At 36.0% G+C, this 23,008-nt stretch overlaps 1 protein-coding gene across 1 annotated transcript in view; it reads left to right on the top strand.

The window, feature by feature from the left end:
• Positions 1-967: 967 nt before the first annotated feature.
• Positions 968-23,008, top strand: part of nphp4 (nephronophthisis 4) — a gene marked incomplete at its 5' end in the record, with an annotated part of 186,049 nt that continues 164,008 nt past the window's right edge. The window contains 2 exons of the mRNA XM_081348752.1: positions 968-1,102; positions 13,411-13,557. Coding sequence (XP_081204878.1) covers positions 968-1,102; positions 13,411-13,557 — 282 coding nt within the window. The remainder of the gene's footprint in view (positions 1,103-13,410; positions 13,558-23,008) is intronic.

Genomic DNA, 23,008 nt, shown 5'->3' with positions numbered 1-23,008 from the left:
CTAACTTTTTTTTTTTTTTTTTTACATCATACCCTCATTGGGGGCTGAGCCCCCCTAAAATTAAAATCCTAGAATCGCCCCTGCTTCACAACAGGACGTATCACTGTAACTTCCAAATTTCTGCAAAAAAAAAAAAAAAAAAACCTTGACAGGATAAAATCTGTAAACAATTTTATAAGATATTTCTAGCTATTAACTTGCTATTTCTGAGGAAGTGACCAAACATGGGCTACGCCCTCTTAATATAATCAAAAATGTTGTTCCCATAATGGATGGAAATGAGGTAACAATGTTCAAAAATAAAGACCAGATTTTGCAATTGCATTTTTGTACAGAGAAACCAACCACAGTGGATTCAGGGCAAACAGAAAACATTGAGCCACTATTATTGTTTCTGAAGTCAGAGCTTTGATTCACCACCGAGCCACACGGTGGCAATATGCGGCAATCCTCGCACTTCTCTCGGGAAGAAAAGCGCCAAACCGCTCTTTAATTCACCCTGGCAACGGCTGACAGACGCTATGGCAACCACTTCAGAGAGATTCCCTTCCTGACCATGTTCCTGACAAATAACGTTAGCTAAGCCCAGTATTGTTATGATGTATTATGATTATGAAAATAACAGTAACAGTGTGTAGAGCGTGTGTAAAAAATGTCAGAACAAGTTATTCTGTAAAATTAGCCAAATGACATGCGATTGAAGCGTTAGCAGGAGAAAAGAAAGAGACTTGAGTCAAACTGCTACAAAAAGTATCTCTGTGTCATTGAGCGTCGAATTTGGTCAATATTTCGCATTTGATTTGAATTAGGTTTAACAAGTGCTCCACTTCAACTGCGGGGGTGATTTAACAACCCGTGAAGCTTTTAGACGTTTTCAGGGATGTTTGTTCACTGACCGACAGCCTCTAAAGAAACGTTCCCTGGTAACTTAAGATTTTTACTAACTGTTAGTGAAGAAACTTCGCACATGTCTGACTGGAAACACACTTTCGAGAGAAACCGAGTGATCCCACCTCACAGTCAAACCGCCAGACAAGCTCCAGGATCTTCTCAAGGTCTACAGCTGCTCTTCAAGCAGATCGATGGACTTCACATAAGACAGGTGGGGGTTTCATTCAGATAAAACGTTATGTAAAAGTTAAGATGTATTGTTAGATCATGTTGCTAAAGTCATAATTTCTCATATTTTTTCATATTTTAAGCAGCATATTTTAAAGTGCAAATATTCAATTTCAAGGGGTATTCTTAAAGGGACAGTTCACCCAAAAATGGAAATTCTGTCAGCATTTACTCACTGATCTAAACCTGCATTCAGTTCTTTCTTCTGTTGAACATAAAATAAAGGACGATAATTTGAAGTAACTGAAGTAAATGTGAACTGATTTGAAGTAAATGTAAAAATGGTTGCTGGTCCCCATTGACTTCCATAGTATAGAAAAAAAAAGTCAATGTGGACCAGAAACTGCATGGTTATCTACTTTCTTTAAAATATCTTCTTTTGTGTTCAGCAGAAGAAAGAAACTCATGCAGGTTTAGAACAACTTGAGGGTAGATAAATAATGACAGAATTAAAATTTTTGGGTGAACTATCCCTTTAAGCCCATCAAAACTTTGATCACACTTTAAATTTTTAATTTAGTTCATAGTTCATAATATAGCCTAGCCTATATAAAAACTACTATATTACACTATATAATATAATATAATATAATATAAGATTATATATAAAATAAAATAAATATGATATACTTATTATTTATTTATAATTTCTTAATAATAAATATTATATTGTATAATTTATATATATACACTACTCTGTAAAAGTCTTAGGCACGTTAGTATTTTCACTCCCAAAAATGTTTTTAAGCAAGTTATGTATATCTTTTGCTGTAGTGTGTCAGTAGGAAATATCATTTTACATTTCCAAACATTTATTTTGCCAGTAATTGTAATAATCCAGTGAGATTTTTGAATGCACATTAAGAAACAGAAAAAACTGAGATAGACTAAATCCAGAAGAACTGCGGCTACATCTCCGTGACGCTTTAAGAAACCTTTACTGTGAAAAATTTTAGGCACTTAATGTGGAAAAATGCTGTAAAGTGAGGATACTTTCAAAACTAATGTCATAAATAGATTTGATTTATTAGTTAACTTCTATTAACTAAATCAAATCAATATTTGGTGTGACCACCCTTTGTGTTTAAAACAGCTGTTGTCCAGATACACTTGTGCATAGTTTTTCATAGCTTTGCTGGAAGGTTTCTTCAAGCGTCTTGGAGATGTTGCCGCAATTCTTCTGGATTTAGTCGGTCTCAGGTTTTTCTGTTTCTTCATGTAATCACAGACAGACTTGATGATGGTGAGATCAGATCTCCGTGTAGAGCACTGGCTGTTGTCAGACTCCCTGTGGATACAAAAATATCACTGGATTATTACAATTAATTGCTAAATGAATGTTTGGAAATGTAAACTGATATTTCCTACTGACACACTGCAGCAAAAGATATACATAACTTGCTTAAAACCATTTTTTGGGGGGTGAAAATACTAACGTACAGTATATGGACCCGAATATTTGTTCGGTGGGTTGGATTCAATTTTGGGATTCGAATATTATTTTTTTTGTTTTGTTTTTTTTTCACACACCTGGCATCCCCCTTGAAACGGTTCTCATTTGTGCTTGAATATGTTAACACTATAAAATATGGCGAAATACAATACACTTTTTTTTTACAATTATCTTATATACTGGTAGCCTAGCCGTTTTTAATAGGATGGACAGTTGAAGGCAAGGGACCCAACCTCGTTATACTTAATGAATATATTTGCTGCTTCTTAGCCTACTAAAAAAGTGTTCCCTGCAACTGGAGTATTCTGTCTAGAGCGCACAACTGCATGAGCTTGCCTGAGCTTGTATTTTGGGATAAGCTGCGTTGCTTTGACATTGTGGAAAATAGAATAATAGAAATAAAACGTATTAGCCTTTTTACCCGTTATTATCAATCTAAATTAATCTACTGCGAAATATATACAGATGGTGCCCAACCAGAATGCGACTTTTACCGCCTCCGTTCCCGCGGCGGCAAAATTGGGATGTGTATTTGCTGCCTTTTACCGCTGAGTGGCGCTGTAATCACAGACTTTGAAAAGTGTCAGTTTATTCTCTTTAATGCCGTAATCTGCCGCGGCAGTAATCTGAGCTGAGGTCACAGATAAATTTAAGATAAATATTGTGGTTAAACGAATTCAAATTCATTTAATTTAAACAAAGTAGACACACGTTAACATTGTGTGCCCAGTTTTTCTATAATTTAGAAAGGCTATGTCAATAGGTTACTTGTCATTTACTTCGTGTTATTTTAATGTGTTTGTAGATTTATTAACTGAAACATAACAGTGAAATAAATTAAAATAATTTACCGTAAAATTAAAACATTTTCAGGACTTGCAGTTACTAACCGATGTTAGTCGGTTTAAGCATTATTTCTTATATTCAGAATTAGGCTTACATGTTGTTATGATTATCAGTTGAATTCTTTAATCAACCACAATGCCTATTACTACTGCCGCAGCAAAAATAAACCAGTCGAATTTCAAAGTCGTTCGCGAAATTACTATAGGCTATACCGGGCAAGTGACAGGGCAAAACAGCAGCAACTGCGGCATTTTAAAAGGTAAGCTTCCTATCTGTTTATTAAAAAAAAAAAAAAAAAAAAAAAAAAAAAAAAATTCATTATTTGAACAAAAATGAGACTGATTGAATATGTTAAAATATAAACAAACAAAGCAGAGAATAAAACAAACTTTTAGGGAAAAAAGTCAGAATTGGTTAACATTAACGAAAGCAAAATATGTAAAAATACATTTCAAACAAAATAAAACAAAACAAATTCGTGGCCGAGTGGTAGGCTATAACTTACGTTTCAAATCCCGAACAAACATGGGCTACTTTTTTATTATTAATTTGATTTGATAGTTCTAAAATATTGCTACACCATATTGTTTTTTTCTCCTATAGCCTATAGGCTATTAAATATGTTATATTTTTAAAATAAAATTACCATTCATTTCCATTTTACATTAGGGACAATCTTTTTCCAACAGAATGGCTGAATTAACATCTGCATAATAATAATAATAATAATAAATAAATAAACAGCACAAGGTCTCGTAAAAACACTTTTTTTATTTTTTGACATTTTTTTTTTTTTTTTTTTACTTTTAAAACAGAGAAAATAGTAGACCGAGGCTATTCAGACGATATCTGTGGTCAATGCATTAACAATAGACTCTCTGAGCTTCAAACGATCTGAGATCGAATCTCTGTATAGCCGACAGTGTTTATGTTTTTCCGTTCTTGATGCTTAAATATGCATCTGTTTATTAAAGTCAATCATCTTGTTTAATTATCAATTGTACATTAACATAAATTTGCTACATTCCAGTTGAGCCGCTGCACGCTATGACATATCAGATGAAGGAAGACTGTTAGCCGATTGCACCAGAAAATTAAGATGATGAAGCTCGTCTTTAATCTGCTAAATTATGTTTTTTTTGTGTGTGTGAATCATTCACGAGATTGAGATGACTGACAGTTATACCCGGCCATAGCAACGGTAGACATTTTCCAAAACAGATCGAACAAATCAGAAAAATACTTTCAATACAGTATTGCTTTCAATTAAAAAATAAACAATGAAAATGTAAAAGAAAAAGAAAATTAATTAAGTTTGAAAACCCATCGCACATTTCAAGGTATGAATAAAGTGTCGGGACAGTTTATTTATTTAAACAGGGTTGCATCGATTCGATAGAGTTTATTCCCTTTGCGATGCAAAATAAGAAACATTTTAAATTTATTGTCAAAGAAATTGCAGCTAAATTAAAAAATTAAAACGGTACAAAACGAAAAAAAAAGTTCAAATCAACATAAATTAAGAACAGGCGTTTTTCTTTGCCTCTCTCGCGCTGGATATTTTTTTAGTAAGTTTGGTCTCCCTCACTGCGCGCGGCGGGTCTTTCTAGAAATTAAGCATTTCAGCGTAAAAAAACACCATACAGCTGATAATACTGTATATGTCGCTGTGTGTCATCCACACAAATCACGAAAGAAAAAACTGTAACAAATAGCTTTTGTTCCTTCAAAGATACAACACGCCTTGCTGAATTCACCTACAATAAAACGAGGTGGTTCGCGAATTAAAGAGCTCTGTATCTGCTAAATTGAAATTGTGTGTGGAAAACCTTTAAATACAATCAATAAAACTACAATATATAATTTAATAAGATATAGGGCCTACTGTACATAGGCTATGGACTTTTGGAGATTTTGAGATTAAACCTTAAAATAACTTTGCCTTTGCCTGCTCATCAGGCTGGCTCCGACACTCTCCATATGAAAGACGGAACATTAACACCTCTGTCCTGCACCCCCACGATAAAGCAACTATTGCCTTCTCCAAACCCCCCACAGGCTAGCTGAGTTTGCAAAACAAAACAAAGAGTTTGCCACTCGTTGTGGTGTGCCAAAACACTTCATTATAAACTTCAATATTTCATTCAAAACAATCTCAAAACGCTTTGTGACATTTTGAAAAGCCGTGGATGCATTACTGCCACTAGAACCATGAAGCAAATACTGGTTCTGATTTTATTGTTTGTCGTTTAAACGTCATATATATATATATATATATATATATATATATATATATATATATATACATATATATATATATATATATATATATACATATATATATATATATATATATACATATATATATATATATATATATATATATATACATATATATATATATATATATATATATATATATATATATATATATATACAGAACTGCTTTTGAAATTACGATTGGAATTATTATAGGCTACAGAAGTAAAGTCATTGTATAATATTTGTTCCTTAGTGTAAAATGGAAATGCATGGTGATTTTATTTTGTAAATAGGCTATAAGCAAAAAACTATGTTTTAGAACTAGACAAATCTCTCTGCATCAACAATAGACTATAAAATGCATTAATAGGCTAATATAAAAATATCAATAGTCTAAGTTAGTTCGGGATTCGATCCCGTGTCATCTAAATGATCGTTACGTAAGTTCAACCACTCGGCCACGATTCACTCGTTGCGACATGGCCTAATGTTCCAGTCAGGCCCGGCTGCAGAATGAAATGACTGAGGGGGCATGTGAAATTGTTAAGGGGGCTTAACTTTATACCATCAATGAACAATACACAATAACTTGCTTAGTAAAAAAAGATAAGCCAGCTTCATTTATTATGCATATATTAACCCTTTCACGCTTAATTTTAATATTCTAACTGACTCTGAGTTTTTTCAAGGCGACTGTTATTTTAGAATTTAGAACGTTCCCCCTTAATGTTTCCATGGCAACGCGTCATATTTGTCACGTGACACACCGCGGATATATCGCTTTTATCAGAGAATGTCTAATATGGCGAGAAGTTTCACTCTCAGTACACTTCCGGCTTCTGAACTGGTTGCAGTTCCACTCTGATTCCATATGAGGGCGCTCACAGGACGAGTGCAGAATGAATGGAGGTCTATGGCGCTATACCAATAAAAATCCACTTTTCTCAGGATATAATTTTTTGTCTAGTAATTTGAATGTTGTATTCGAAAGGAGATGCAAATAAATTACAGATTGCTGGGTGTTAGATTTTTTTTGAGTCACTTATTTGCTTTAAAAAGTATTTTAAAGTGTCAATGACGTCATATACATGTACGACCAGAAATACTGCTTCACGGCAATCCTTCAGTCACTTTGGTGCGTTCGCGCTCTGCACTTTCTTTTCACTCGAGGCATCGACAACACAGCTGACACAGGTAAACACACTTGCTAGAAGAGTTTTTGTTTTGTTTGTTTCTGGTCCCGCTGCGGATGACACGATGCCATCAAGCGGTATCTCTGGTCGTAATCAGTCCTTCACTGACCAATCAACATTCATTAGCAGAATGCTAGCGTGTTATGGGCAACAACAACTCAACTTGTAAGAAATCGAAAGGACATAAGTACTCGTTCATTCAACTTTCGACCTAAAACCCATGTTGAACTTGCAAAATCTACAATCAGATTTGAGATTTATCAACGGCAATCGGGTGAAAGAGATACATTTAGCCGTCTAGCCCCATAGACTCCCATTCATTTTGCACTCATGGCGATCGCCCCCCAGTGGAACTCTGGTGGTACTACAACCAAAATTCGGTACAATAGAGCTTAATAGGGAGTGGGCAGGCTCTCCGTAGACGGGCTCTGGCTTTTATTTCCTTTTCCCTTTTTGATTCAAAATACTCACAAACTTGCTTATCATGTCATCAACTATCTGATAAAAAAAATGTGTATGTGAGTGTGTTTGGTCATTTAAAAACCTTTATAAATAATCTTGATCTTGATCTATAACGTGAGATGGCTGTTTCTTTGCGCCGCGTTCTGAGAATCCTGTGAGTCATCAATTTCTCCCGAAATACATGCAAGAAAGTGGAATAGAAGAATAGAGTAAACTACTTTATAGTTACTTCCACTGTGTTTGTCTGATATGATGAATAGCACACGTCGGCAAATTATATTTGAATAGATTGTTATTGCTGCTTCCACAGACATCAGTGTGTATTTTACAAACTCCAAATGTATTGTTTTACTAGTGCTTAATGTGTATTTAATTGTCTGAAACCTAAAATAAAAATTGTGAGGTTGAAAACACTGCATAGTTGTGATATATGACAGCGCTGAGTGCGTCCGACTCTGGCTCAGCGCCAACCAACGCGCGAAAGCACAGTTTGAATCTGGCAGTTATGTCACGTAACCGAACATTCTAAATCCCATATGTGGGACCTACGGTGGCCCAGTAGTGCACAACACAACGAAATGTAAAAAGCAAACATAAGTTCACAACACAACGGAAACAAGCCACAACACAACGAAATAAAGCCACAACACAACGGAAATAAGCCACAACACAACGGAAAATCCACAACACAACGAAATAAAGCCACAACACAACGGAAATAAGCCACAACACAACGGAAAATCTACAACACAACGGAAAATCTACAACACAACGAAATAAAGCCACAACACAACGGAAATGCTCCCCCGACCACTAGAGGGCTCTTGGAGCCCAGTAAAGTTAGTTTTCCAAGCCATTGTTCTAGAGTCAGCAGTCTTTATATATAAATACCACGATTAGTTTTAACAGTGTATATCAACATAAAATATTACTTCAAAATAACCTACATGAATTATAGCTGCGTATTTGATTTATACTCGAGAATGCTTGGACGCGCTTCCACAGCGCAGGGCACGTCTGGCAATTCCACCAAGTGGTTAAAACGTATAATTTATTATAATATACTTTGATAAATAAAAATAAAAACCATTTGGTGAAATAGGAAGGAATTGGCACAATTCCACCTATAATAAGTCAGTCTGGTCACTAGGAACATGATAAAAGAAAAAAAAACTTTTACAGAAATTTCCTAAAAAAAATAATTGTTAATTACTGTAAATACATGAAGGGTATTGGAAAAAAAGTCATTATTAAGTCATTATAAAAGTCATATTAAGTCAGTCTACTATCAAATACAATCAAGCTTTGGATTTTGAATATGTCTGTTTTTGAATGTTAAAAGTAATTTTAATTAAAACAAATTATACGTTTTAACAACTTGGAGGAATTGGTAGACGTTCCCTCAGGGATAATGCGCTGTGGTAGCGCGTCAAAGCATTCTAGAGTATAAATATGCAGCTATAATGCACGTAGGTGATTTTGAATTAATAAATGTCGATAAACAATGGTTAGCTACATACTGTTAAAACTAATCGTGGTGTTGATATATTTTTATAGACTGCTGACTCTCTAATGAACAATGGCTTGGAAAACTAACTTTACTGGGCTCCGAGAGCCCTCTAGTGGTCGGGAGCATTTCCGTTGTGTTGTGGCCTTATTTCGTTGTGTTGTGGATTTTCCGTTGTGTTGTGTCTTATTTCCGTTGTGTTGTGGCTTTATTTCGTTGTGTTGTGGATTTTCCGTTGTGTTGTGGCTTGTTTCCGTTGTGTTGTGGCTTGTTTCCGTTGTGTTGTGGCTTTATTTCGTTGTGTTGTGAACTTATGTTTGCTTTTTACATTTCGTTGTGTTGTGCACTACTGGGCCACCGTAGGGACCGTACTCTCAGGGGCACTGAAATAAAAAAAAAATCCCATATATGGGACTGTACCGCTCAAAAGGTTAAACATTTCATTTGTAACCATAAATACAAAAATGAAACTGAGGGGGCACAAATCAGATCTGAGGGGGCAATGCCCCCTTTTGCCCCCTCGTGGCGCCGGGCCTGGTTCCAGTGTGTGTTCGCTCACACGAGCGAGAAGCGCTCTTCATTCAAATGAACGCGCCGCCGCGTTTGTCGAACACTAATTCAACATGCCAGAATAAAACCTGGCTTTGGAACAATGCATAGCGCCACTCGTCGTGGTCTGTGCCAAAAAAATTATAATAATTTAGTTTCATTTATTTCAGTGTTAGTGTTTGAGTTAAAAAAAATCCTCTACAAATTATATTAACACAAAGTCGGCTGTAAGAGTCCTTTATAGGCTAAGTAAAAAGCAAAGGGCTTACAGTCTTAACATTTAGGCTACTTTGCTTAAATTCGATACATTTATTTTCAGTAGGGCCTAATAAATTTGTAGGGATGTAATTTCAGTATGCTTTACCAACGCTATGTATTCAATTAAAGTTCCAAGAGGTCTGGTATATATTTCCTTCCCAGCTGACACTAATATGCAAGTGCACAGCAAAAATCACAACTTGTGCTTGCTGCGAACGCAACTTATTTAAGGTGTCTCAACTGTACACAGTCTACCCTACAGTGTGAATTCGTTACAAGGTTTCATTTAATTATTTTTTTTCCATCTATGTTGAATATGAAAAGTGAACAGCACGAGTAAGATAGGATGCATTAGGCTATATCGAGAGATGGATATGGAGTGGGTCAGACATGATTTTGACCACTTCATTAAGTTTTGTTCAGTAGAAAACCTTTCTTTGAATTGAATTTCGTTTTCTATAAATTGTATCTTAATTTTAACCAATTTTTCATCAACCAATTTGCCTGTATTTAATAAGTAGAGAAGCAAATATAACAGACACTAATCATGGAGGCGCCCGCGCGGTCACTTGCGTTGCACGTCAGCTGGAGCGCATCTCATCCTAACTTAACGAAACTCAGCGTATGCCTCACACAGACATGATAAATACATCAAATACACAAAGCTTGAAATGCCTTCAAACGAAATAATTCAAAACGAAAAGAAAAGGCTACTCTCTGATAATCAGATTATGTCTTTATGTGCATTTATCTCTAGGTGCGTTCACTACAAATATGGCGATCGTCAAGAAAACACTAGTTTATTGATAAAAATCAATGCACGCATCACCGGATTTACAAATACACATCTTGCTTGTTGCACGCACACATATTATGTCGACAAAACGATATTATGATATAACGAAATATTATGTTGAAATAACATTATTATTAATAATACATCTTTTAGAATATTTGATTAAATGCTGATTGTTGCGCTTGTTCAATTTAATAAAATTAAAACTTTAATTGTGATAATTCAAATAATTGAAAATTAAATATTTAGTGGCCAAGTTTTGCTAATTTATTATATAGGCTATTATATGCCTATTGCCTATATTAAGTAGGTCATATTAAGACAAGGCATATATTAAGTTATTTTAGCTGTTATGAGAAAAAATAAATCTAACGAAATCTAAAATCTAAATCTAATAAATCAAAAAAAAAAAAAATTCTAACGCCAATTCAACATGCCAGAATAAAACCTGATTTTTGAACAATGCGTATAACGCCACTCGGCCTGGTGTGCCAAAACACTACATTTTAAACTTCAATGTTTAATTCAAAACAATCTCAAAACGCGTTGTGTCATTTTTTTAAAGCAGTAGCCAAGCCAATATAGATTAAGGGCATTGAAACCAGGATCTTAACTAAAACGCGTTCCGCGTAATCTCTCAAAATTTATGCCACACTACTACATGTATTTTTTTTAAGGACTGCTTTTGAAATCACTATAAATTACTATGCAATTGTATCGCTCACGAGAGCTCTTCATTTATCTAATTCCTCAATAGAATAGTAAAAATATTCAGCGTCATTGCTCCTAATATCGTCTCTATTTTTAACTTTTGATTCTATTTTTTCAGTTCTAAAATTGATTCTATCTTTAGTTCTATTCTGTTGTAGGCCTATTTATATATATGAAAAATATGCCTATTAGGCTTAGGGTTTTATATTTAACCCACTTACATTTTAAAATACGGCAATTGCTGCTGATTTGCACAATGTCCCTTTGCGCCACCTGGCGGTCATTTCGGGAACGACTTTGAAATGCGGCTGGCTTATTTTCGCCGCGGTGATTTCGCCGCGGCGGCTGGCGCGGCGAGTAGGGTCTGCCTGCAGAGCCGGAGGCTGCATTTTCAGGACCCCACTTTTAGGACCGCATTTCTAGGACCCTAGGTTTTTAGTGACAGCGCCACCTACCGAATTAGAGGACCAGCGAAGATGGATGACAATCAGAGTGTGAGTATCAAATGCGAATAAATTTTTACAATTGCGATGCATTTAATTGGAAAGTTAACGTAGCAAACGTGATGGTGATTTGCTAAAAAAATAGTCTTGAATGCATAGCCATAGTATTTAGCCTCTAATGCTTGAAAATGAATTGTTAGCACGTTCATTTAACGGAACTGTTGCGTGATAAGCCTGTGTTGACTTATTGACAGCACAATAAAACTGTAGCATGTTCGTTCTGAAAGCTTGTTAATTACTCCTTGTTCTTCCATTTTAATTCAGTTAAAATAATCTTAATGTTTTCACTGTCACGTGCTCACAGTCAGCCTGTTTAACGTTACCCACAATACAAGTTATGTGTAGTATGCGTCTACATGCGTCTCACCATTTTGACATGGTTTTATAATGTGTGCTTTAAATATTATATACATGTAAATGTGTATATATATATATATATATATATATATATATATATATATATATATATATATATATATATATATATATATATATATATATATATATGGTCAGAAAAAAAGTTGTCAATGTTATTTCTATTCAGATTTCTCAATTGAGATGGGCTTTATTGACATGAGTGTTTCTAGAACCTTTGTTCCCACAACATCAAAACCTTTTTTTTTTTTCAAATCTTTGAACAGTATGCAATAATAGTATTATGAACATTAATTGATATGTGTGCACTGTTTGGTAACTAAGAAAAAAAAAATAAAGTGTAGAACATGTTCAACTAAATGTTCCTTATTTAATTCACTTCTCTTTCTCTCTCTCTCTCTCTTAGGAGTCAGTGATGATGTTGTCCATGAAGTTCTGTTTGTGGTCCACATCATGAACAAATTTGTTTTTGTGTGTGTTCAAGTTCAGTTATTATATATTATTTTGTAAAATATTTTGTGTGTGCAAGTTCAGTTGTTATATATTATTTTGTAAAATATTTAGTGTGTTCAAGTTGAGGTGTGATATATTATTTTGTAAAATATACACAATCTACCCCCAGAGTCATTGTCTTCCCTCTATACTTGAAAATGTGGTCGATCTAGTGACTGAAAAGACTATAACATGATTCCTTGTTTATTTTACTTGAGTTATTATATTATGCTAGACCCAATAATTTCTCAACATTCCTAGGAACCAGGTTTAATTGCAATAAATAAAGTAGTATTTGGGTGTAATAAAACTGTAAAACTCTAATGTAGTTGAAACTGGGTGGGTGGAAATACTGCCTGGCACAACTAGGGTCCTGGAAATGCGTTCCTGAGACTGCGGTTCTCCGAGTCGGTAGGTGGCGCTGTCACAAAAACCTAGGGTCCTAGAAATGCGGTCCTAGAAGTGGGGTCCTGAAAATGCAGCCTCCGGCTCTGCAGGCAGATAATATTGGGCGCGGCGGTAATAGGCATTCTGGTTGGGCACCATCTGTATAGGAGTTTGTTAAAACTCGTGAGATTTTACTGTGACACGCCCCAGTAAAAACGCCCATGAGTGAACGTCATGATTCAGTTTATCTGGAAGAGAAGACAAAAATGCAGAAGACCTCAGCTGTGATTTTTATAATGTTTAGTTGTAGATTAATTTAGATTAATGTTACACTGCAGGAAACTGCTTGAAATGGCATGTTACCTACACAAAAACAAGTTTCAATTGAACTAAATAAAAAAAAATCAAAGAACCATTATATACGTATGTTCTTGATTACAGAGATTGATATTTTCTCCTTTTTTCTCCTTTTCTTTTTGTGGTTGGTATGTCAACAGTCAGAGTTGCCACAATCACTCCAGTATCAGCTGCGCGTGACCCTGTTTGACTCGGGTCACCAGCACTTCTTCGGCCGCACATGGAAGAGCAGCTCACACTCTCTCAGTGGCACGTCAGGTCAGAGCAGTCGAGTGCTTTTCAATGAGGTAGGGTGACTCATTTCACACTGAATGATGATATTTAGTGTTATTTCATGATGCAAAACCTTTTCATGCTTAACAAAGGGTGCTATTCACTCTGAAGTCGTGTTATCTTCTTGCCCTACTCCATGTAGAGATGTAACCTCTTTAAAGTAACAGCTCAGAATGAACACAATAATTGCAGAATTACAGTAGCTTGAGCTGTGCATCTGTACAATAAATCAGTTTTAGACTTGGTTCCCAGTATACTTGTTGGGTAGGAAGCTGCTCTTAGGCCCGTGTCTAGCTTTTGTCCATTGTCAATCTTGTGGTCTTATTCTGTAGAGGAAATATTTACAGAACCAAAGGCCAGTAAGTCTGGGGCTCAACAAAAAGGACCAGTTAAGATTTTTTCTTGCCCTGTCCTTTCCCACAGAAAATGTAAAAAACACAAAAAGGTGAAATAACTATATAGTAAAAAAAAAATAAAAAGGCCTATTTTATATTATAAATAAATATTTTCTTGTCTTTGGTGCATATTGTGTATCATGCATTTTTAGACACAATATTGCCAGTTTCTTTATCTGTTTTGACTTCATCAATGAACTCAAATCAGTTGAGTAAATGATTCAGTGACTCACTCATAGAGACAGTTACACTTTGTCTACACTGGATGCGAGCGGCACAATGCAATGCGACAAAAGACAATTAGACTCCCATTATAATCAGTGATGTTGTCTACACTAATTGCTGCACGACGGGACACGATGTAAACTGATGCCTCGTTCTATTTATGACGTACTCCGAGCATTCACGATACCTCTCATAGGAAGGACAAATGGATTTGCTATGGTTGCTTTGTCACATCCAGTGTAGAAAGCTTCTAGCTGTTGCGGCGCGATGCAACGCGTCAACGGTCGTGTCCGGTGTAGACACGGTGTTAGTTCCTGAATGAACCAGTGTTTTTGAACAAATCATTTGAGGGAATGACTCACTCCTAACGGCACTTGTCGTCACTTACTGGTTTCGATTTAATCTGCATTAAAAGTGTTTATTGAGCCTTGTTTTAGTGGTTAGGTGTACCAAAGTTCCTTTAGGGAAGGTCATTTCACTCTCCTGCCATCTTTGAAATGCCTTTCAGGCTGCTATTTCAGTCATGCAAGTACAGCTTTTATCTCTTAGTTTGAATGGGGAAACATCAAATTCTTCAGAGCTGTTCACCAAGCTTACGATTAATTTCATATTTGAAATCACCAATGAAATCTGACAACAACTGTCTCATTAGATTTTGTTTCTAAACGCTCAAACCATGACAAACAACTGCATTTTTCAGGCTGGACCAGCCAATGCACATGTGCAGTCATGAGGCCAATTCACACTGCACCAACAGACGGCAACAGACACATCATTGTGTTTTTGTTGGATCAGTCAGAGTCTGTTGGCATCTCTCTGAGCTTGTTTTCACCAAATGAAAATGGTGAATTGGGGTTTGAATGTCTGAGAAGTGTCGTTCTGTAATCTGTTGACTGTTGGCGTTGGTCTGCCTCTGTCGGACGCCTACAAGCACGCGTCTCAGAATACTGACTTTATAGCAATCGGAGCTTCTAAAGGCAGCTGCAGTGACGTGATGATTTTACTAATTTTATAAACTTTTATTTAGAAGGCGGGACTAATTCTGCCATATTGTGCTTTGCAATTTCTCCCATTCATAATAATATGAGTGCACCATCTTTATAAATTATTTGGGTGTACCAGACTTTCCATTATGTCTTTGAGGCAATGCATTTAAAAAAAAACAAAAAACAAATCTTTTGCAGTAATGATAGCAGACATACTGACCCTGGGTGCACATTTATGAACAGGCTCTTTGTTACAGCTCAACTTCTAAGTTGTGCTGAAACTCTCAGGTTTGAGAGTGCTGGCAGTACACATCACACCCAACCCAAACCCAGCAGAGTTTATTGGAGATGCTGAGAGAGGCCAGAACACTTCCATCAAGCACAATAAAGGCCCATCTGAAGCTGTGAATTTACTGTCCAGCTGTCCAGAAGACCACATGCACACACACACTTCTGTCTGCATGCCTGGCACCACTGTAATTCACTTAAATCTTCCATTATGGGCTCTTAGATCCACCGAGTGGAAATAAAAGTTCTTGAAAATGTCCACTCTGAGTCACAGACCATGGAGAGCATAGTTAATGTCTGCAGCATGCTCCATTTCCAGCTACCCACTGTGCCTTTGTGTTTTATTACATGTTGCTATTTCTCCCCAAACAGCTGTGTGGCTCTGCATATTGAATTGAAAATTGTCTCCCTCTTGCCTTCCTGTCAACCATTTGGATTTTTTTTTTATGCAATCAACGGTTCACGATTGCATTGCCCTGTTTTTGGCACAGCTGCTTGTGGCAAGCAAATCAAGAGAATTTGCCCACCACAAAATTGTAATATAATTTTTAACGAGGATAAATTCAGTTTTCCCACAATGTGTGAATTTTAATGACTCTTCTAGTCATTTGTGATTTACTAGATAAGCATTATAAAAATCTGCTAGGCCTGTTCCATGAAACCGGTTTTGGTTGCTACACAGGTAAGTATGAGATAAGTTTGAGCAAACTCTGTTTTTTCAAGCTCAAGAAGGTGGATTGGTTTTTAGTGGTGTTAATTGCCATGGTAACTTACGCTACATGGCTAACTCACAAAGCAGGTTTTGTTCTGCGTTAACATTCATGATAATTTTCCATCACAGTCTCTTAATTTTCAGCAGAAGATTGAATTGTGCCGGCTCTCTCACCAGAAGTAAATCAGATGTTAATGCTCTCCATGTGCCGTGTGATTGGCTGTTTGCTGCACAGGTCACACTCTCAGGAGCAAGCGCTTCAGAGTTAATCTCGAACTCTGGATTAAAGCTGAGTTGACAGAGAATATTGAATATTCATAATATTGAACTTACTATTCATCAATGAATCCTTATTTTAATCCGTATATTAATCAGCACAACTGTTTTCAACAATGATAATACTAATAAATGTTACTTGGGCACAAAATTTGCATATTAGAATGATTTCTGAAGGATCATGTGACTGGAGTAATGGCTTCTGAAAATTCTGCTTTGCTTTAATGCTTTACCTCAGCTTGGCCGAAAACCTAAAAGGAAAATGCTTTTTCATTTTTTTTTTTTTCTTATTTTAAATTAGATTTTTTTTGTATAATTGTATTAATATTAAACTTTTTAATGAAATGTAACAATTTTAATGATACTGAATAAAAAAATACAAGCAAATAAAATAATATAACCACACTTTTATTGAAAGTAACACTAAAATTGGAAAGAAAATATTAATTTTAAATATCAATATATTATCTTTATTCAGTTCTATGCAACAGAATTAGATTTAACAGATTTATTTTTTGACCAATTATCCAAATAATGTATAGTCCTACAAAGCTATTATTATCAGAGCATGTGAGCAGAGCGTAGTGGGGAGCGTGTCAGTATCATATTACCAGCTTTGCCCAGCTTGTCTGCGCGTTATTTGAGCAGACTTTGCTTTTCCGATGAGCATGATCGGTACATAAATGGAGTGTTTGCATGGGCGAATTTTCGGCAGCCAAATTTTCAGGGAACTCCTATTTGCCACGTAGGGTTCTGGGGAGAAAATGTTTTCAGACCTAGAAAAAAACTGATTATTAGAAGATGCAAAAGTCATGCCCAATGTGTTCTTAAGTAAACAGTATGTCTTTGTTTTGAATCACGTGCTTCACTTACATAAGTATTATTATTATAATTTGTCTTGATGCATTTATTATGTTGTAGATCCTCATAAAGATACCTCAGGAACTACAATCCATAAAGATTTACTTCCCAAAGCCAAATGCTTGGTGAGAGTTAATTTTTGATCTTGCTTGTACCCCAATGTTATCCACTAATTAGTCTGGCTAATTCATTTTCTGCTGTCTAACACAGAGCGAGAGGTTCTTGTTTATGGAATTGTGATGTGCTAATTTCCACCGTTGTCAGTGCTGAAGCCGAATAAAACGACTGCTCTTCTGTGAAACCCCAGGAGCTGCAGCAGCACAGAAGAGGACTGCGAGATCACATAAGGTCTGTCAGACATGATGGATCTGTTTTAATATACGCCGCAGAGAAAGACTCCAAACAGGGGGAGTGATTATAGAGGAATGAAGATAGAATTAAAGCGTGGCTCTCCCTCTGGCCCGACTCTAATGGAGGGGTGTTATGACAAAACCCATGTTTGTGTGGAGACATAGGAATCGATAGATCTAATTTGATCAGTGACCTTGAGTTTGAGGGATGAACATTTGAATGCCTGTGTTGATTTAAGTGAAAAGGAAGCTATTTGTTGGATTAAGCCTAATTTATCATGAATTTTCAATTGGGAACCACAATCAGCCATATATTATGAGATGATATTTGGCTTCTTAAAGGAGCCCTAAAGTCCCAATTTTGTTGTACAGCTAATCAGATGTTTCTCTTCTAAGGATGTTGGAGTGTCAAACCGGCCTTATGTTTTTAAAAGTTCAGCCTTTTTGAACCCTATAAATCACAGTTTGTGTCTGAGGAACATGGTTTATTCATGGTGGCTGCCATAAAGCTCCTTGTCCTGTAGAGGGCAGTGCTGTCTCACAGTAGAGTGGAAGTGTGGTTGGGGTTTGGTTCAGAAGAGTCAGACTTTTTCCATTTACTCCCCCTGTGTGATGTTAACCTGTCTCTCCTCACTGGCTGTATGATGGGCAAAGTACAAAACGGCAGTGTCAATAGGGAGCTGTGCTATCTATAGAGCCATAGCAGATATGTTCAGGTCATATTTCACCCCCAGATAAAAAGAAAAAAACAAGAAATTACATTTTGCATGAACAAAATGAAGCCTGTTATGAAGGGCCATTAAGATCTTGCCTTGTGATATTAGTTTCAGGACAATTAAACAATCTTTTACATCCAAATTCTCATTACTGAAATGCAGTGAATTATTTAATCTAATTCTTATTACTGGGAATGTGAAAAAAAAATCATGCTTCTTACTTTGTGGATACAGTTATAATGTTTATTTATTCTTTTTTAAATGTATTTATTTATTTTTACCCCAAATCAAAAGATAAGAATAAGAAATGCATAAAAAATGAGGCCTGTTTTATGACCTTTTAAGATTTTTATTTATTTATTTGTTTGTTTTTACATGACAATTGAGGACAATTTTACTCTCTCTCTCTCTCTCTCTCTCTCTCTCTCTCTCTCTCTCTCTCTCTCTCTCTCTCTCTCTCTCTCTCTCTCTCTCTCTCTCTCTCTCTCTCTCTCTCTCTCTCTCTCTCTCTCTCTCTCTCTCTCTCTCTCTCTCTCTCTCTCTCTCTCTCTCTCTCTCTATATATATATATATATGTAAAATTTTCTTTTTTTTCTTTCTGGTTCTCGAATCTGATTGGCTGAGAGCCTTTTCCAGCGTGCGATATTCCCCCAGTATCAGCACTGGAACCGTTTCACCGTTTGTATCACTCCGCTTGCGGCGACTGTCATGGCGGTCAAGCAAATCCACAATTTTTTACAAATACTACTGTTGTTGTGTCACGAAATGTAGTTTTAAAGTCCCCCTGTGGTGAAAATCAAGTTTTTAATGTTGTTGATATGTCTAGTGGTGTTTTTACTATTCTTTAAGACAAACCATGTGCAAATTCACAAGTCAACACTATTGCTGAGTATTTTGTCTTTTAAAACTGCGGTCTCAAACAGTCTCAAAAACACGGTTTGAAAACGCTGGTGTTTCTGACGTCACAAACTACCTTGTAACCAATCACGACAGCTTTAGCATATCAACATCAAACTAGCAGGGTAGTCTCAAGAGATGCCAGGTTATCCTGGTATATTTTTCTGTAAATATGAAAAATTGGATAGATCGGGGGTGTATGATGTATATGGTGAACTATATGCCTTTCTTCACTGATGTTCTGAGTTGTTCAAAGCGTTTCTGATGATTGTTAGAAGGCAGCTGCCTGACTCTGAGATGGCGAACAGGAACATGGTTTGTGTAACATTAGCAACACATTATTAGCTGTCTGATAACATAGTCAAGCAAAAGTCTAATCGTATTAATTACCATTATGTGTCAGACATTGTAAAGAGCGATACCATTGTGCAGCGTTTACCTCAGTAAGTTGGCTGAGTGAATCTGTGAGCTGGCGTGAGTGGGGGCGGAGCTAATTAGCATATTCACGGATTGACTACAGGGGTACTTCAAGAGTTTTTATAAGTGAGAATGTAGTTATTTAGACCTCACATATGGTACTCATAAACAGCACCTATTTCACAATTTGTTTAGAATCTTTCACAGATGTGAGCTCCAGGCCGTCAGCAGCCGTTCAACGCTCATGGTTTTGCATGTTTGACTGAATCGTTTGCTCGTGTTTGTTTTTATTGTCTTTTTAATGTCTATTGTTAAAATGCCGTATTTGGTATTAAGCAAGGTTCCTTTAGTCAGTGGAATTTCGACTTCAGTGACAGTTACATTATTACACCATTAGAGGGCAGCAAAGACTGTCTTTATGAGTGACTGGTTGTAAACAAGGAAGTTGTTTTAGCTCTGTCATGGGAAATCTTTTAAAAGGACAAAGATATCGCTTTCCTCAGCGGACATTCAAACTGAATTTTTATAATGGATATAATATTATGGACATCGACCTGAAGAATGAATGTTAAATCAGAGTCAGGTAATACTCGTTTAGTCGATCTCTCTCTCTCTCTCTCTCTCTCTCTCTCTCATAATACCATATTACTGTCTCTACATAATACAATAATCTTCAATGAAGCGACTCAACGTTCCTTCGCTGCTAGTTCTAAAGTGACGTTTTAGAATTAGTAACGGAGGCTTGGGCTCAACTGTCAAACTGAGGTGTGAATCAGTGGCGGAAGGAAGTAGTTCTGCACAAAGAGTGTTTTTTTAAGACACTCTGTTGTTTCTTATTTATTTACTCACATGTGCCGTTGAACTGTTGTATAAACGCAATAGCATATCAGTAATTATTCTCAGCTTTTGTTAACTTTCTGAGTAGGTGCTTCTAATCTAGGTCGCACAAAGGTTAAAAGCTTGATTCACACCTAATTGATCTTAGAAGCCGGTGACACATGTCCCCTCAATTAGACAACATTTTATGAAATGCGACTGCACTCTGTAGAGAACTTTAAGCTCTTATTAGCGCTTATTTAGTTTGCTATGCCCACAGTCTGGACTCTAAATTAGAAATCCTTTATGGATAGCCAAGAGTTCATTAAATTCTGTAATTAGTTGTGGGAGAAAAGTGTTTTTAAATGTGCTGTGATGTAGCGTTCTGGGACGTCCATTCATTCCTCTGGGTCGGTTTGATTTTCATCCACGAGAGCCTCTCGGTAAACGTGCCGCCAGCGCTCTGCCAGGTGCTTCATCTCTTATTCAACTTTCACAGTGTTCAATATGCTGGACCATAAGGTCTACGGATATCCCTCTTTCAGTGTGATTCATATTCTCAGCCTCTAAGAGCCGTGTGGATGTTTCAATACCCCTTTTAACTCTTCCACCCAATCTGACACAAGCCTAGAGATTCATTTCAATTATATATGTGGCTCACCAGCCGTCCAGGAAATGATCAATATTTCAGCTCATGGAGAACCAAACATCCCTGAGAGCAGCCGGTCCTTAAAGGCACTCACTCCCTTCAGAAGAACAGGGCAGCTCTTGACTAAGAGGAGGGTGTCACAGTTATGTTCAGTTAGTTTGTTTTAATCAGTCACATGTGTTCCTTTGTTTGATTTTTCCTGCCAGTCATCAGTTGTTATGGACACTCATTTAATCATCGCACCTGTTCATGATCATTTCACTATCTCTGTGTATTTAGTTCCTCTGTTTTCAGTCGTTGGTTGTCGGTTGATGTTTGCGTGTTGTGTGTGTTTACCCCATGTTTCACACACTGTTAAACCTTCTGTCTGTTCCTGTGTTTGTCGTATTGGATCCTGTCTACCTTTGTCTTCTTCTTCTTCGTCTTGTTACAGTGGGTTTGTGAGGATTATAATTCTTATTTGAAAATGCATACATTTGACTAACATTGTTATTTTAGTATTATTTATTTATTATTTATAAATTATATTAATATTATTAATATTGAATTAACTTTTATTTTATATTTTCAGTTTTAATTTGAATTTTATTTTTATTTTATTTTTTATTTTATGTACTTTTGTAATTTATTTTACTTTTTTATATTTCTATACAGGTTTAATATTTTTTTATTTAAATTGGTTTTAGTATTTCAACTTCATCTTTAACTGATTTTATTTCAGTTAGTTGCTTGGGCAACATTTCTTATTTTCCTTTTTTTAAGTTAAGTTTACGTTATTCATCTGATATTTGTTTTTTATTTGAACTTATTTCATCTTTATTTCTATAAAAAAAAATACTATTACGAATAATACTATTAATACAATTAATACTTAATACTATAACTAATACGATTCTTTCTATTAAAATTCTTGATACTATTAGTTTTAGTTAACAATTATTACTAACATTATTCAACAGTATTGTTAACTAATTTAGTTAACGATACTGTTGACAGATTGTTTTATGCTAAGTGACTTATATGGGTTAGAAAGTGTACATTTGTAAACGTGTTTTGCTCACATTTTTAAGATGACATGCATTAAGCAGACACCTTTGACTGTTGTGATGCATCTCGCTGTGTTTTTAGTCCTGCATGCTGTGAGCGTGCATGCCTGCATGCTCAGTCTTTAAGATGTTGTGGAAAGGTCAAAAAAGCAAAAGTTTTAAAAAGCTTCTCAAGACGCCTGCATTCTGTTCCATTCTTTTGTGTTAGCTGTTGTTGAGTGCAAAAACATTTATTTAGCTGTTTTTGAATGGACTGAATGTGTACATTTAAGCATTGGAAATCAAACCCTTGACCTTGGCATTGTTATCGCCATTCTCAGTGCTTGTTGAAAAAGAGTGAATTTGTGCTGAGAAACAGAGGGAAAGGTGCGAAGGTACCCATGAGAGGTGGCGAACGAAAAAGATGTCTTTGAAGAGAATGAATGTGATGAAGAGAGAGAACAGAGGGCGAGAAGAATGGTTTTGTCTCCGCAGTGTGTGGTGTGAAAATAATTCTGCAATCAGCACTCCCCATGGCTTCATCTGCTGCACTCCTCTCCAATCCTTCTCATTTTAACGTCTCCACTCCTCTTCTTTATTCTCATCTGCTCTGTCTACTCAGACTCTCAAAGACATAAGAGCAGCCGGTGTCTTTGTTAGTGCATTGTTCCTTCTTTTGAGTTTAAGAACTGCTCTTATATAGTGTTTTTTTTTTAGATGATAGCACATGCAGGGAGTTTTTAGAAGTGTGACATTATGGATTTAACGGATCTATATGACTGACTGCTGCATGAGCTTGCAGCCGTACACTGTAATGACTCATTTTATCAGCCGTACGTCACTTAAATCGTG

Source organism: Scardinius erythrophthalmus (genome assembly GCF_964197995.2).
Source record: "Scardinius erythrophthalmus genome assembly, chromosome: 20".
Classification (NCBI taxonomy): domain Eukaryota; kingdom Metazoa; phylum Chordata; class Actinopteri; order Cypriniformes; family Leuciscidae; genus Scardinius; species Scardinius erythrophthalmus.
Note: the sequence above shows the minus strand (reverse complement) of the source record. Positions and strands in the feature narration are given on the sequence as shown.